The sequence below is a fragment of the Xenopus laevis genome, chromosome 6L (genome assembly GCF_017654675.1).
Source record: "Xenopus laevis strain J_2021 chromosome 6L, Xenopus_laevis_v10.1, whole genome shotgun sequence".
Classification (NCBI taxonomy): domain Eukaryota; kingdom Metazoa; phylum Chordata; class Amphibia; order Anura; family Pipidae; genus Xenopus; species Xenopus laevis.
The window spans coordinates 134,550,455-134,564,400 of NC_054381.1; the positions used below are offsets into that span (position 1 = coordinate 134,550,455).

The 13,946-nt window shown below is 37.2% G+C and overlaps 1 protein-coding gene across 5 annotated transcripts in view; it reads left to right on the forward strand.

Annotated features, from left to right (window-relative positions):
- The window catches only part of ralyl.L (RALY RNA binding protein like L homeolog), a 387,429-nt gene that overhangs the window by 341,150 nt on the left and 32,333 nt on the right, over positions 1-13,946 (forward strand). For all 5 annotated transcript variants that reach the window (XM_041566531.1, XM_018268099.2, XM_041566532.1 and 2 more), the window contains 2 exons: positions 1,041-1,207; positions 3,986-4,099. In XM_041566531.1, the coding sequence (XP_041422465.1) occupies positions 1,041-1,207; positions 3,986-4,099 (281 nt within the window). The remainder of the gene's footprint in view (positions 1-1,040; positions 1,208-3,985; positions 4,100-13,946) is intronic.

The window sequence follows — 13,946 nt, forward strand, 5'->3', positions numbered from 1 at the left end:
TTGACGATATACATTATATTGTGTTTATTTCGTTAAATGTCTCTGTTGCTCATCTAATTCATCTTTATGCCATCATTGCGGCGTGTTACTTCACTGATATACAAACTAGGGGTCATTTACAAATGCAATGTTTTGACACATATTGCCATTTTCAACCCAGCAGTAGTCATAGTAATTACAGTGAGTTGCGTCAGTTGCAGTTGCGGTGAAATGGATGCAGTTGTGCTTGTGTTTCTTTTCAAATCATATGCAAGTTGTATCTAGTATTTTCTGTATCTAGCATTTTCACATAGGGTTTGTGTTGCTTCTTGAATGTGTATTCACGTATGTATCCAATTCACTGAGTGCAAGTCTGATGCATCTATTGACGTAACCTTCTCTGGGATCCCTAGAGCTACAGCCAGTTCCAAGGTGGTAGAATCTCCAGGTTTCCTTGCCACTATTTATCAGTAGAGGTAGAATGTAAACATTGTCAGCCATGTGGAAATACAGGAGTGTGCATGGATGCAAATACCTTAATGATTTTTGTCAATATTCAGTCTTCACTGCGTCCGTTTTGGAGCACCCATACTTGAGGGTGCTCCAAATTACCTCTACTCTGCATAAGGTTCAGAGATTAAATTTAATTTTAGCTAATTGCATGTGGTCCGATTTCCAAGAGAACTGAGATCAGTCATTTTTTTTGGAGATCCAAATTGCATGGTGGCCTGGTGAGCAATCATTATAGATGTTTAGTTCCAAGTGTCTGCTGATGCTCCTCATACATATATTGCTCTTTTTGTGGATGTGCGTGTTGCTCTACTGTAGAAACCTAAGGACGTATGTAGCCTGATTGTCCTTATATGTTAATGACCAGAAAAGTGTCAGAAATTGTTTTACCTTGGAAGAAAAATGCCTACTTACACAGTGATATCAGTGATATCAAATACCATTTTAATTTATGAAAGGGTGTTGATGTGTGTACCAGTGGCTTCATCTAGTACAGCAGGATGAAAAGAGAAAAATACAGAAAAATACAATTTCATAATCTTGATTTACAGGTTGTTTGATTATGGACATGGTCGAGTTCCACCTCCACCCCGTGCAGTGATCCCACTGAAGCGCCCCAGAATGTCTGTGCCCACAACTCGCAGGGGCAAAGGAGTATTTTCTTTAAAGGGAGGCTCCAGATCTGCATTAGGAGGCTCCTCTTCTTCTGGGTCAAAATGTAAGTACTTTTACTATGCATGTCTGAGTGTGTCAGTGTATTGTATGTGCCAGTGTATTGCTAGTGGATAACAAATCAATAATTGATGGGATCGATGATTTAAAGGAAAACTATACCCCCCAAACAATGTAGGTCTCTATTAAAAGATACTGAGTAAAACAGCTCATGTGTAAAACCCTGCTTCATGTAAATGAACCATTATCATAATAATATACTTTTTTAGTAGTATGTGCCATTGGGTAATCATAAATAGAAAATTGCCATTTTAAAAAATAAGGGCCGCCCCCTGAGATCGTAAGATTCACTGTGCACACATACAAACCACATGTAAGGTCACATGAGCCAATTAACAGACAGCGTTCTGCCTTTTGCTTCCTCACTTCTTTCTGTTACAGTTAGTGTTGTAGTATTTCTGGTCAGGTGATCTCTGAGGCAGCACAGATAGAGTCACGAAATGGTGGTTCAAGGCAAGAGATGTAAAAGGGCAATATTTATGTAAATATATATTCCAGTTTGGTAAGATTCTTTAATATGTCATTCAATTTGATATAAACTATCTATTGCTTAAGTATTCATTTTGGGGTTATAGTTTTCCTTTAAGAGGAAAAAAGATTCAGATTCCAACTAATTTAAAGAGACAATTGCTGGGTATCATGATGGTGCAGTACAGCACCGATAAAAAAAATCAGCCATCACAACATCACCCGGAGGGGTATTCCACAACCTCACTGTCCTCACTGTGAAGAACCACCTACACTGCAAATGAAAGTTCTAGTCTGAAGTGGTGACATCTGGTGCATTGAACCTTTTTATAGGAAAAAGGTCCGGGACTATCTGTCTATAATGTCCTCTAATTTACTTGTACACAATAATCATGTCCCCTTGCAAGTACCTTTTTTTTCCAGAGAAAACAACCTCAACCTTGACAGTCTCCCCTCATAATTTAAGTCTTCCTTCCCCCTAACCAATTTAGTTGCACTTAGTCTCTGCACTCTCTCCAGCTCATTTATAAACCTCTTAAGGACTGGAGTCCAAAACTGCACTGCATACTCCAGATGAGGACTCACCAGGGACCTATAAAGAGGCATAATTATGTTTTCATCCCTTGAGTTAATGCCCTTTTTTATGTTAGTCGCCACAGAATGACACAGCCTGGAATTAGACAACTTGTTATCCACAAAAAACTTCTCAATTAAGGAAACCCCCAACACACTGCCTTTTAGGGGCAGATTTATTAAGGTTAGAATTTTCAAATTTGTTTGTGACAAAACTCACAAATTCAAATTTAAAAGCATCAACTCGAATGTAAAGTCGAATGTGAGATTTATCACACCTCAACCATGGAAACAGTTCTAATTCGAATATTCCAAATTCATTTACAAATCAATGCCAGAGGTCCGTTGACCCTTTTGAAGATATTAATAGCCTTCCTGACATTCAAGTTTTTTTGGAGGAGAATTCAATTCAAGTTTAGTTCGTATTCAATTCACATACAAATCGAATTTTTAGCTTGTTCCCATTCAATTTTATTTTAGATGTTCACATTTTTTCAGAAATATCCTCCCATTTGAGTTGTCCATACATTCATATTTATTAGAGTAAAATAAAATGCACATCAATTTGAAATTCGACCTTTGATAAATCTGCTAATAAATTGGAATTTTTAAACCTCAAACTTATTTAAACAACCCGAAAACTCGAATCAAGTTTGATTCAAATTCGATCAAAGGAAGGCTGCATTCTCCAAATTGATCCCTGGACCTCTCCCATTGACTTAAACAGCAATTCAGCAGGTTGTAGGTAGCGAATAATCAAATCCGAATTCTTAAATCGCCAGAGTATGATGAATCTCGAAATTCAATAAATTCGAAATTCAAATTTTTTAAAAAAACTCGAATCGAGTTTGGATAACTCCCTGCCGAATTTTACAGTTTTGACCATAAAAAATTTAGAAAATTCGAATTTGAATTTTCAGTTCGACCCTTAATAAATCTGCCCCTTAGTGATGGGCAGAGGATATGCTAGCCTATATGTTTTCTGATTTTTAATTTAATGTGCCTTGCCCTAGACAACTATCTGCCACAATGACACACGCTAAGGGGCAGATTTATCAAGGGTCGAATTTCGAAGTGGAAAATACTTCTAAATTCGACCGTCGAATAGAATCCTCCGACATTCGAATTCGGAGTTGGAGGATTGTATTCAATCGTACGATCGTAATTCTAATCATATGATTCGTACGATTTTCCTTCGAAAGCCAAAAACTTAGAAATATGCTCTGGCAGGTCCCCATAGGCTAACATAGCACTTTGGCAGGTTTAAGTTGGCAAAGTATTGAAGTCGGAAGTTTTTTTAAAGAGACAGTACATTGATTATCGAATGGTCGAATATTTGAACGATTTTTACTTCGAATCGAAGTCGAAGTGAATTCGAGGTCGTAGTATCCAAAAAATTACTTTGAAATTCAACTTTTTGTACTTCGAAATTCACTATATATTTATATACAGATGCAGTTTATATGTGTCTTTATAATAAAAAAATACATATATACGTATAAACATATAACAAAAAATTTCTCATAATGTTTTCAGAATTTATTTTGGTCATGTTTTTTTTACACTTGACTTGTCAGCCCCACTGGGGAAATCTATATGTGTCCTACTGTGGAGAAATGGGGGATGAAAACAGTAGCTGTGCTTGCGACAGAGGATAGAATCAGAACACACCAGCTCCTTGTGCAAGAAATGACTGTGATTGAATTTTTTTTCTTCTCTTCAGTGAAATCAGACGAGCTGCAGACAATCAAAAAGGAGTTGACCCAAATCAAAACCAAAATTGACTCTTTGCTGGGAAGACTGGAAAAAATTGAAAAACAGCAGAAAGCTGAAGCAGGTTGGTGAAATGATTTATGTGGCAGTCTGAGGAATCTTATTAGGACGGAAATTAAACCTAAAAAAGGCATAACTCAGAGCGGCTTCTTATCCAGGAATGACTAGACGCTTGGGGAACATGATGTGATAATGTGTGGGATTGGAATTAAGATAAAAATGTCATGACTCATCTTGGCTGAAGAATAAATATAAATGTATTAGCATGAAAGAGATTTACTGAAACGGTTCAATTGAACAGTAACACAATATTATATTAAAGGGGTCGGTCGCCTTTGAGTTAACTTTTAGGGGCACATTTACTTAACTCAAGTGAAGGATTAGAATGAAAAATACTTTGAATTTAGAAGTTTTTTTTTGGCTACTTCGACCATCAAATTGGCTACTTTGACTACGACCTCGACTTCGAATCAAACGATTCAAACTAAAAGTCGTTCGACTATTCGACCATTCGATAGTCAAAGTACTGTCTCTTTAAAAAAAACTTCGACCACCTACTTCGCCACCTAAAACCTACCGAGCACCAATTTTAGCCTATGGGGACCTTCTCCATAGGCTTTCTAAGTAATTTCTGATCGAAGGAAAATTGTTCTATCGATGGATTAAAATCCTTCGAATCGAACATTTTTTTCTTCGATCGAACGAAATGCGGTAAATCCTTTGACTTCGATATTCGAAGTCGAAGGATTTAACTTCGATGGTAGAATATCTAGGGTTAATTTACCCCTGATATTGGACCCATAGTAAATGTGCCCCCCAGTATCATATAGAGAGCGATATTCTGAGACAATTTGAAATAGGTTTTAATTTTTTATTATTTATGGGTAGTGATAAGTGAATTTCTTCCCGTTTACCTGCGAAATCCATGAAATGGAGAGAAATTCGCGAAACCCGCCAACGCATTAAAATCAATGGGCATCCGAATAGTGTTGATTTGCATCAGTTTTGACGCAAGCAACTTCTCTGAAATTCAGAGAGAATTCGTGTCTGACAAATTTATTTCGCCCATCTTTATTTATGGGTTTTTAGTTGTTTTTTTTCCATCTTTATTCAGCAGCCTTCCACTTTGCAATTTCAGCAATGTAATTGCTATGGTCCAAATCTCCCTAGCAACCATGCATTGATATGAATAAGAGACTGGAATATAAATAGGAGAGGCCTGAAAGATGAGTAATAAAAAGTAGCAATAATAATAAATGTGTTGCCTTACAGAGCATTTGTTTTTAGGGGTCAGTGACCCCCATTTGAAAGCTGTAAATGTCAGAATAATGCCAATAATTAAAAAAATTAAGACCAATTGAAAAGTTGCTTAGAATCAGCCATTGCATAACATACCAAAGGTTAACATAAAGATGAACCACCCCTTTCAAGTAAATCATAATTACAATATTGCTTATTTCTGAGCAACGATTCGAGGCTAAATTACAGTATGACACAGCTAGCAGTCCAGTAACCCATAACAGCCAAAAATCAGTTACCTGTGACTGATATACTGCAGTTAGAATTCACCCTGCATGGGGAGGCGTATTTATCAACATCTGAATTTGTGAATTTTAGAGTATTTTTTTTTTATTCGAATACACATGATTTATTTTTACAAAACTTTGATCAAATACAACCATGAGAAAAAAACCTCAATGCATCACATTTGTATTCTACTCGTGATTTTCAAAGGAAAAATGTGAAAAACAGCTTAAATGTAGGGCAACTCCCATTGACTTTTACATGAACTGGCCCGCTTTTAGATGCTGAATTTTTTAATTTAAGTTTTTCAAGTTTTGTGCTTAGCAAATCTCTAAAATTTCAGTTTTTGAAACTCAAATTGCGTTAAAACGCAGGGCTGTCTAACTGGAAGCCCGCGGGCCAGATGTGGCTGCCAAAGGATTTTATGGACCCCTAATTGCTTAAAGGCTCCATAAACGTAACTGTATGGCATCATCGTTTTAATGTAATCCTACCCTGGAACATGCTATAGGAGAAATAATTGGTTCGCTACATGTACGGTAATAAACACGGCCTTAGAGTAAATTTTGGAATTCGGTATTCCCAACCTATTCCTGACACTAATGTATTTTCCAGTACAACTGCTTCAGGGATATAATTCCAAAATGTTGTATTCATGTAGGATCTACTGGTTATACTTATTATACGGTCCCTTATAAATAGTGATCACATCCCAGCCCAGCTTCTCTTCTGTCCTGTTTTGCACCACATGGGTTTCTAAGCATTGTTTTATGACCTCACTAATGTCTCATTCTGACTTACTTTGTATGGGGAAGTGGGCAAAGAGATCCTTAGGATTTAGATAAAAAAATATTTAGAATTGACAAGAAAATTCAGAACTGAAACAGGAACCTGCCTTCTGCTAGTTCTAATAACCACACACACATATAAAGAGTTAGGATTAAAGAGAAGCTAAGGTGAAGCAGCAGAGTGCAGTAACAAAATGCTATTTCTAAGGACTGTAGTGCTGGGTCAGAAGGTTTTCAAATCAGTTAAAGGCTTTTCCAATAGTGGATTTGAAGTTCTGATCTCTGACTTTGAATGTCTGCATGATACCAGTTCTCTGTAGTTATCTATGATGTCTGTATTCTTTAGCAGGGCATTTTCATCACATTTTAGTAGTAAGTATAAGATACACATTTAGGGATATATATATATATATATATATATATATATATATATATATATATATATATATATATATATATACATTGTTTTTTTTTTATATCAAAGTGCCAATGGTAAAAATTCGAAATTTGAGGGTTTTTTTTACGATAAAATCCAAATTTTTAGTGGGAAAAAACTGAAATCTTTCAAGATTGATTATTCCCCGAGGCTGCAAAAAGTCAGAATCTGAAAATCTGCCATCTCAGACCTGCCAAAGTTGTATAAAAGTCAGTGGGAGAGATCCCTATCCTATTTTGGAAGTTTCTTAGCTGGAAAATCCTACTATTTCTGGCTTTTCTGGCAAAAATCGAGTTTTTCCCTGATCTGATAAAATCAAGCTTTTTTAAATAATAAATAAGGTCAAATCGTGGATTCTAGTTGTCAAGGCCGCCGGGAGCGCAAAGAGGCGCATCTGCTCCCGGCGGCGAAAAATCCAAAATGACGCCAGCGCCGCAACGCTGATGCACTGCGTAAACGCGCATGTGCAAACACGCCGGCGCAAGCATGCCGGTGTAAGGACATCAATGACGTCACGTTGGCGCCAAATTTGAATATAAAAGTGCTTCCTGGATGCCAGAATGGCGCCCAAGAATAGGATTTGCTATCTAGAATCCTGGGTTCCTGTTATTTGCCTGATTCCTGCTCCCACCTTGTTTCCAGCTTCCAGCTTCCAGCCTGTTTCCTGTCTTGGTTTTTTACCCTCTACCTGAACACTTGTTATTTGATCCTGATCTGCCTGTGAACTCTTGCCTGGACTCTGACCTTCCGCTTGATTAACCCTTTGGACACCGAGACTTTGATCCCTTAAGAGGGCTTCCCCCTTTGATCCTGACTACCTCCCTGGAGGGAGCTCCCAGCTCCCTGACACTAATTTGGTCAGACTTTTTTTTAATAAAATAATCAGAAAAATTCGGATTTTGATAAATAACCCCCTGGGTGTTATCCCAAAAACTCAAAATGGTTTAAAATAACTCTGTCTGGAGCCTAGTGCTTTTATAAGGTAATAGGACTTCTTATAGGAGAAGGAAAGCTACGGAGGCATTTTATTGCCAATAGATTAGCTGCAATAGTGCAAGATAGAATGCTATATTTATTCTGTAGAATGTTTTACCATACCTGAGTAAAAAGCTCTAGAAACTCTCTGTTTGTTTAGGATAGGAGCTGCAGTATTAATGGGGTGTGACATCACTTCCTGCCTGAGTCTCTCCCTGCTCTGGGCTCAGATTACAGTAGAGAAGGGGGGGGGGGAGAGGAGCAAACTGAGCATGCTCTTGCCCAGGGCAATGAGGTTTAAGCTGAAGGCAGGAAGTCTGATACAGAAGCCCATGTATACACAATAGAAGGAAAGAAATGCTGTGTTTCTTTTGACAGAGGACTCAGAGCAACATTACTTTGGGGGTTTACTGGTATATTTAGATGGGCCTTTCTGATAAGGCTTACTTAGTTTTAACCTTTCCTTCTCCTTTAAAACTTCTAATATGCATTATAGCACGTCGAGTTTACTGTTAGGTACAAGGGGAATTGCCACCTTCCGCACACTGCAGACTTATAAGAGAAGTAAGTTTATTATATCAAGCGCAGCCGGGAGATCTTTCTCTCTCTCTCGCTTACTGTTACCTGACTTTTTATAATGCAGAATTGTCACCGGCTTCGGAATTGTCGCCGGTGTCAAAAAACTTTGCGGCAAATTCGCAAATTTATTCATTGGCAGCGAAATTAGGAAATTTCCCACAAATTCACGCCTGCCGAATAAATTCGCCCATCACTAGTTATAGATTTCAATAAAACAACTGATTGAGCTACAGAATTGCTCTACTGATAATAATAATAATTGAATTCCCAGTTGGTTTAGGTATTTGACCTATAAAATTTGCTTGGCAGGGCACAACGAACAATAAAATAAAAACAGGGCTAGATAAAAAGTTTTCTCTTATTTAAATTACTTTGCAAAGTCCAGAAAGAGCATAGCATTACAGCTAGATGGAAGCAATAAAGAGAGATTCACATCATAAAAACGTCTACACAGTTGCCTGTCTTGCTAGTAGCAAAGTCAGATGAAATGCACTTGTGTGGATGGAAGAATCTATGAAGCATTAACAATGGAATGGCAAAGTGATAACTTTTATGATGTGGCAGCTGCTAAAATGCTATATTGCTGGCTTTGGAAAGTGAACCTTTTAGAATAGAGCAAGTTAAATTGCTGAGGTTTGGGGACCACGTCGCTAGGTATTAATGGGGCAAAAGTGTGTTATTGTCATTGAAAAAGGCAAAGAGAGAGACATAGAAGAATATTATAGATTTGTATATATCATGACAAAATATACACAAAATATTGTATAGAGCTTGTTAATTGTCTGTATTGCTAGTTTTTAATTTAGTCCTCTGAGCCTGTGTGATATGTTAATACCATGATAAATGTCAGAGGTTAAATAGAGGCAATATTTGTGTGATTGCTGTGACTATAAAAATAAAGCTTGCCTTGCAACATCTGCAACAATGGGCCATTATGCTCCATTTCCGCGTTGAATTATCCTGAATGATCCTATTTTGACATCGTTTTAGGTGATATTCTCTTTCTACCCTGAACCACTTACAGTAAGTCTCTGCACTGACAGATGTGTTTGGTTTATTAACACCTTTGCTATTCTCGATGGATCCTTTGGGGGATTATAATCAGGGGCCTCGGCGGCAACTCTTTAAAAAAAATAAATCTGCTCCCCCATCGTGATACTTCTAATTCGCATGCGCCGAATGGGGGCACTGGGGTCAGGTTCCTAGCGTGGCACCAGACCAAAATACATCCCTCATCATAATGCTATAGGGACACTGGGGCTGATTTATAAATGTTCGTATTTTTTTTTCACAATTCAAACTTTTGAACACTAAAAATCTATCATGCGAAGAATGGTTTTAAAACACAAAATATTCAATATTTATTAAGCATAAAAATCACAATAAGGGGGTTATTTATCAAAGTCCAAATTTATCTCAATATTTTCTGCTACAAACTCCGATCAAACCCGCTTGGGTTTTTTCTGCTTATTTATTACATTTTTTTAATTCAATGATTTTTTATTACATTTTGCTTTGCGGGAAAAAAATGGTGATTTTTTAAAAGTCCGATTTTATTAAAAAAAAATCATTTTTCGTGATTTTTGCATTTGGAGTTTAGTAAATAACCCCCTAAGAATACACTGTCAATGTCATGTAGAAGTCAACGGAACCTGTCCTTAGCGAATTTGAAAATATTTAATTGCTGCAAGGTGTTAGAATTTTTCCTGCCTGTAAACAAGGATATTGAGGTTTTCCTATTCTTATTCGCATTTGTTTTGTGTTTTTATTCAGTTTTCGTTTTTATATTCCGATCCGACATACAAGACCTATTTAAAATGAAGGTTGAGTCATGGTTGAAAAAAACTCAAACTACACAAATTTGAATTTTGATAAATAGGCGCAAAGAAATGATGAGGGCTGTAGATTCTTCTGTAATGTAGATTTCAGTGGTAGACTGGCACAAACTGGACTTCACTCCAAAAATAGATGCAAATTAAAAAAAGTTTAATTGATACAAAAGGGAATATCTTAGAGGGAGGCCTTATGCGTTTCGTGCCTTCTGCTAGTCATGTCTAACATTGGCTCCCCGAGCTGAAGGTCTTGAGCACCTGGACCCCCTGATGCTATTGGTGAGTTCACCTTACTGCCTACATCTTCCTCACGCTGGAACTCTTTTCCTCTTTACCCATCCCCTGTTATCCTTGGTAAAAATTTTATTCTTCTATAAGCCTGAAACTGAAAGCCGAGTCATAGCGGTGAAATGAAAACAAAGCAAGAAAAAAAATATATAAGGATGTCCTCATTTGTTCATTTGTTCATATCTCAAGCAAACAGATGAGGAAGGAAAAAGCAACACAAGTGCCTTCTCTATTCTTATATTTTAAATTCTTTTCGATTTATTACTGGAGCTTACTTTTCAAATTATGCTTCGGTATAGAAAATACAGCATTCTTGTTTCGTGTTCATTAAATCTCAATAAAAATAAATGTCGTACCTTTTATATAGTCACAATAAAGTCTGTTTTTTTTCTCATTAAAATAACCACAAATGGTACCTAAATATTATGAGGACTGTAAAATATTTGGAACGAGTTGGAATCGTTTCTAAGCAGCAGGAATGTCAGTCACAGATGTGGCAAATGTATTATAATATGGCAAGATCAGAAGAGTTGTTTTACTAGAAGCTCAGGCACATCCATTCCTACTAACCCCAGTCACCACAAGTTATTATTATTATTTACATGTATTTATATAGCACCAACATATTGCGTAGCACTGTATTTCTTCTTATTATTCTATTCTGTCTATTGCTCAGTCTCAGGATGTGGGATTGTGGAATGATACTTTCCTATAAGCTTTTATTTTTTTGTTCATATAAAAGATTTATTCTTATATGCACTCATTCTTTAGGTTCTATGGCAGACACCATATACTGTATATTATAGGAATGAAAAGGGGCTGCAGATGGGGTTGGGAGTTTTGACTGGTGTGATTCACTCTGAGAGCTATGAAGCTTCAGGGCTAAGAACGTTTTGGTGCAACATATACATCTAGTGGGTAATAAAGTATAGACATAATGGAAACCTCAATGCAATTGAAAGTGTTTAAGTACTTACTACTGAAACTTGAAATTGTGAGGACAATGAGGAGACCATTCTTTGCTGGAGTTTGTAGTTTCTGGTTCTTTTAATTTCTCTATAACAACATTTTGTAATTCCATTCCTGTGCTACGTGCAAGTGGTGGAAAGAGAAGTAATCTAATGATATGTCTGAACCTTGAGAGTAGGGCATGTTCTCTTCTGCATTTAATGAGGCCCCTGATAAATCATGATTCAAGAAGACAGATGATTCATAGCACACCGCAGTATAAGAAAAAGTCCTTCAGTTTAATGGCAGCGTCAGGGCCTGTGAGTGATGTTTGAATCTACTAGGATTTTACCCCATCCAAGAAATATTTAAAGGCAAAGTATTTCAATGCATCAGGGTGTACATGAAGGAGAACTATGTTTTGTATTGTGATTAAAAGGCCCTTAGCCACTTTCATTACATTACACAATGAATAAACACTTTTTTAAGAGATCTATCAATTGGGATTTAATCCAGCCACACTGCATTCCACAAGACATTTTGCCCTTAGGGTAACTTCTGAAACACAAATATGGTACAGGTATGGGATCCGGAAACCCGTTAACCAAAATGCTTGGGACAAAAAGCTTTCCAGATAAGGGGTCTTTTCGTAGTTTAGATCTTCATACCCTAAGTCTTCTAAAAATTCAATTATCATTAAATAAAGCAAATAGGATTGTTATGCCTCCAATAAGGATTAAGCATATCCTAGTTACCATCAATTACCGGGTACTATTTTAATATTGCAGAGGAATAGAAAATCGTTTTTCAAAAAAAATTTCCTTAAAATGGAGTGTGTAGGAGATGGTCCTTCCCGTAATTTGGAGCTTTCTGGATAATGGGATTTCGGATAAAGGATCCCACACCTGTACTAATGGCTTCTGACCCTCAGCATTTTCTGCAGAGTTTTGTGTGATTGTATTTCAGTTTGAGCATTGAAAGGTTTCTGTATTGTTTTCTGATGTGGGAGTGGCGCACGTGACCTATTCATCAAAAATTATTTTATGTCCTTTATCTGAATTGCAGGTAGAATTTGGTGAAGTTCATTGGAGCGGGTCTGGGCCGGCCCAGTCCAACCCTGTCTATACATGTAGATGAGTAAGGTGTTTTCTATACCTCTTCTATGGGGTGACTGTGTTGGCCATGTCACTGAGAGCTGAGATCAATTTCTTTGTAATGCCTAAGCATCTTGGGAGCTCAGAGGTGATTTTTCAATTACAATGTCAAATAAAAGAAAAAAAATGAGTGGTAAATGTTTCAGTAGACTGAGTGATATGGATGGACAGTTTGTCTGATATCAACTGAATTGCCTGACTGTCACTTGTGAGCCCAACTGAATACAGTTTGTTTTTCTGGACAAAACAATACACTCCAGTAAGCCCATATGGGAAGTTTTGTTATTGAACAATGTTTAAACATTTGCTGTGTGTCCAAATTCATACATGGTCTATTATTTCTGCCAACAGATTGCTGCCGGGGTGGGTGGCAATTTGTTAGGTGCTCCCTATTATTATAACCTCTGCCCCAGGCCTTGTCTTGACTACAGCCTCTATGGGTAGTGTGCAGTAGAGCAAAATCTTTGGATTTCAATTACTTAATCCCAGTTTTGCACCACCCAGGGCCACAGCAAGGCTTGCAGGGACCAGAAGCAAGATGGCAGCTGGACACTCCCAACAATAATATCTTGGTTCAGGGCACTTTTTAATGAAGTAGAGCACCAGGTTGCTCTTGTTTTAATGAGGTGGGTACTGAATGTATAAATTCATCCAATTTGAAGTTGAGCATTAGCTGGATCATGTCAATAAGCCTTCGTATTTTTTATGGTTTTCACTGGCCTTGGTACTTTGAAGGATAAGGACCAGGTGTAATTGCCGACACAACAGAATTTGGTTGGTCATTAAAGCGGACCTGTCACCCAGACACAAAAAAACTGTATAACAAAAGTCCTTTTCAAATGAAATGTGAAATCCAAATTCTTTTTTTTTTTATTAAAGCATTCATAGCTGTTGTAAACTCATTTAAAAATCTCTGCTGTCAATCAAATATTGTCTGCCCCTCCTCTATGCCTTAGGCAGACAATTACTTTCACTTTCCATTCAGCATTTACTAGATATCTCTTCACTCCCCACATTCCCCCTCTCTCTTTACCATTTAATTGTGTAGCCAGGGCATGGGGATGGACATCAGGTCCCCCATTCGGGTGCACAAACAAGATTCTGAGATGATACAAGGCTTGTCTTAATAACAGTGTCCACAAAATGGCTCCTGCCTGCTTGCTATAATTATGAATTCCCAGACTGAGGGAAACAAGAATCAAATAATTTATATAGTGTAATTAAAGTTTACTTTGTTTGACTAATGTAATAAAATAGGATTTGGAATATTTTTTTTGGGTGACAGGTCCCCTTTAAAACTACTATAAATACAGGAACTTAATACAGACTGATTTATTACAACTCCCCTAAACCAACTAGTACATAACTCTACCCCCCCCTTTAATCC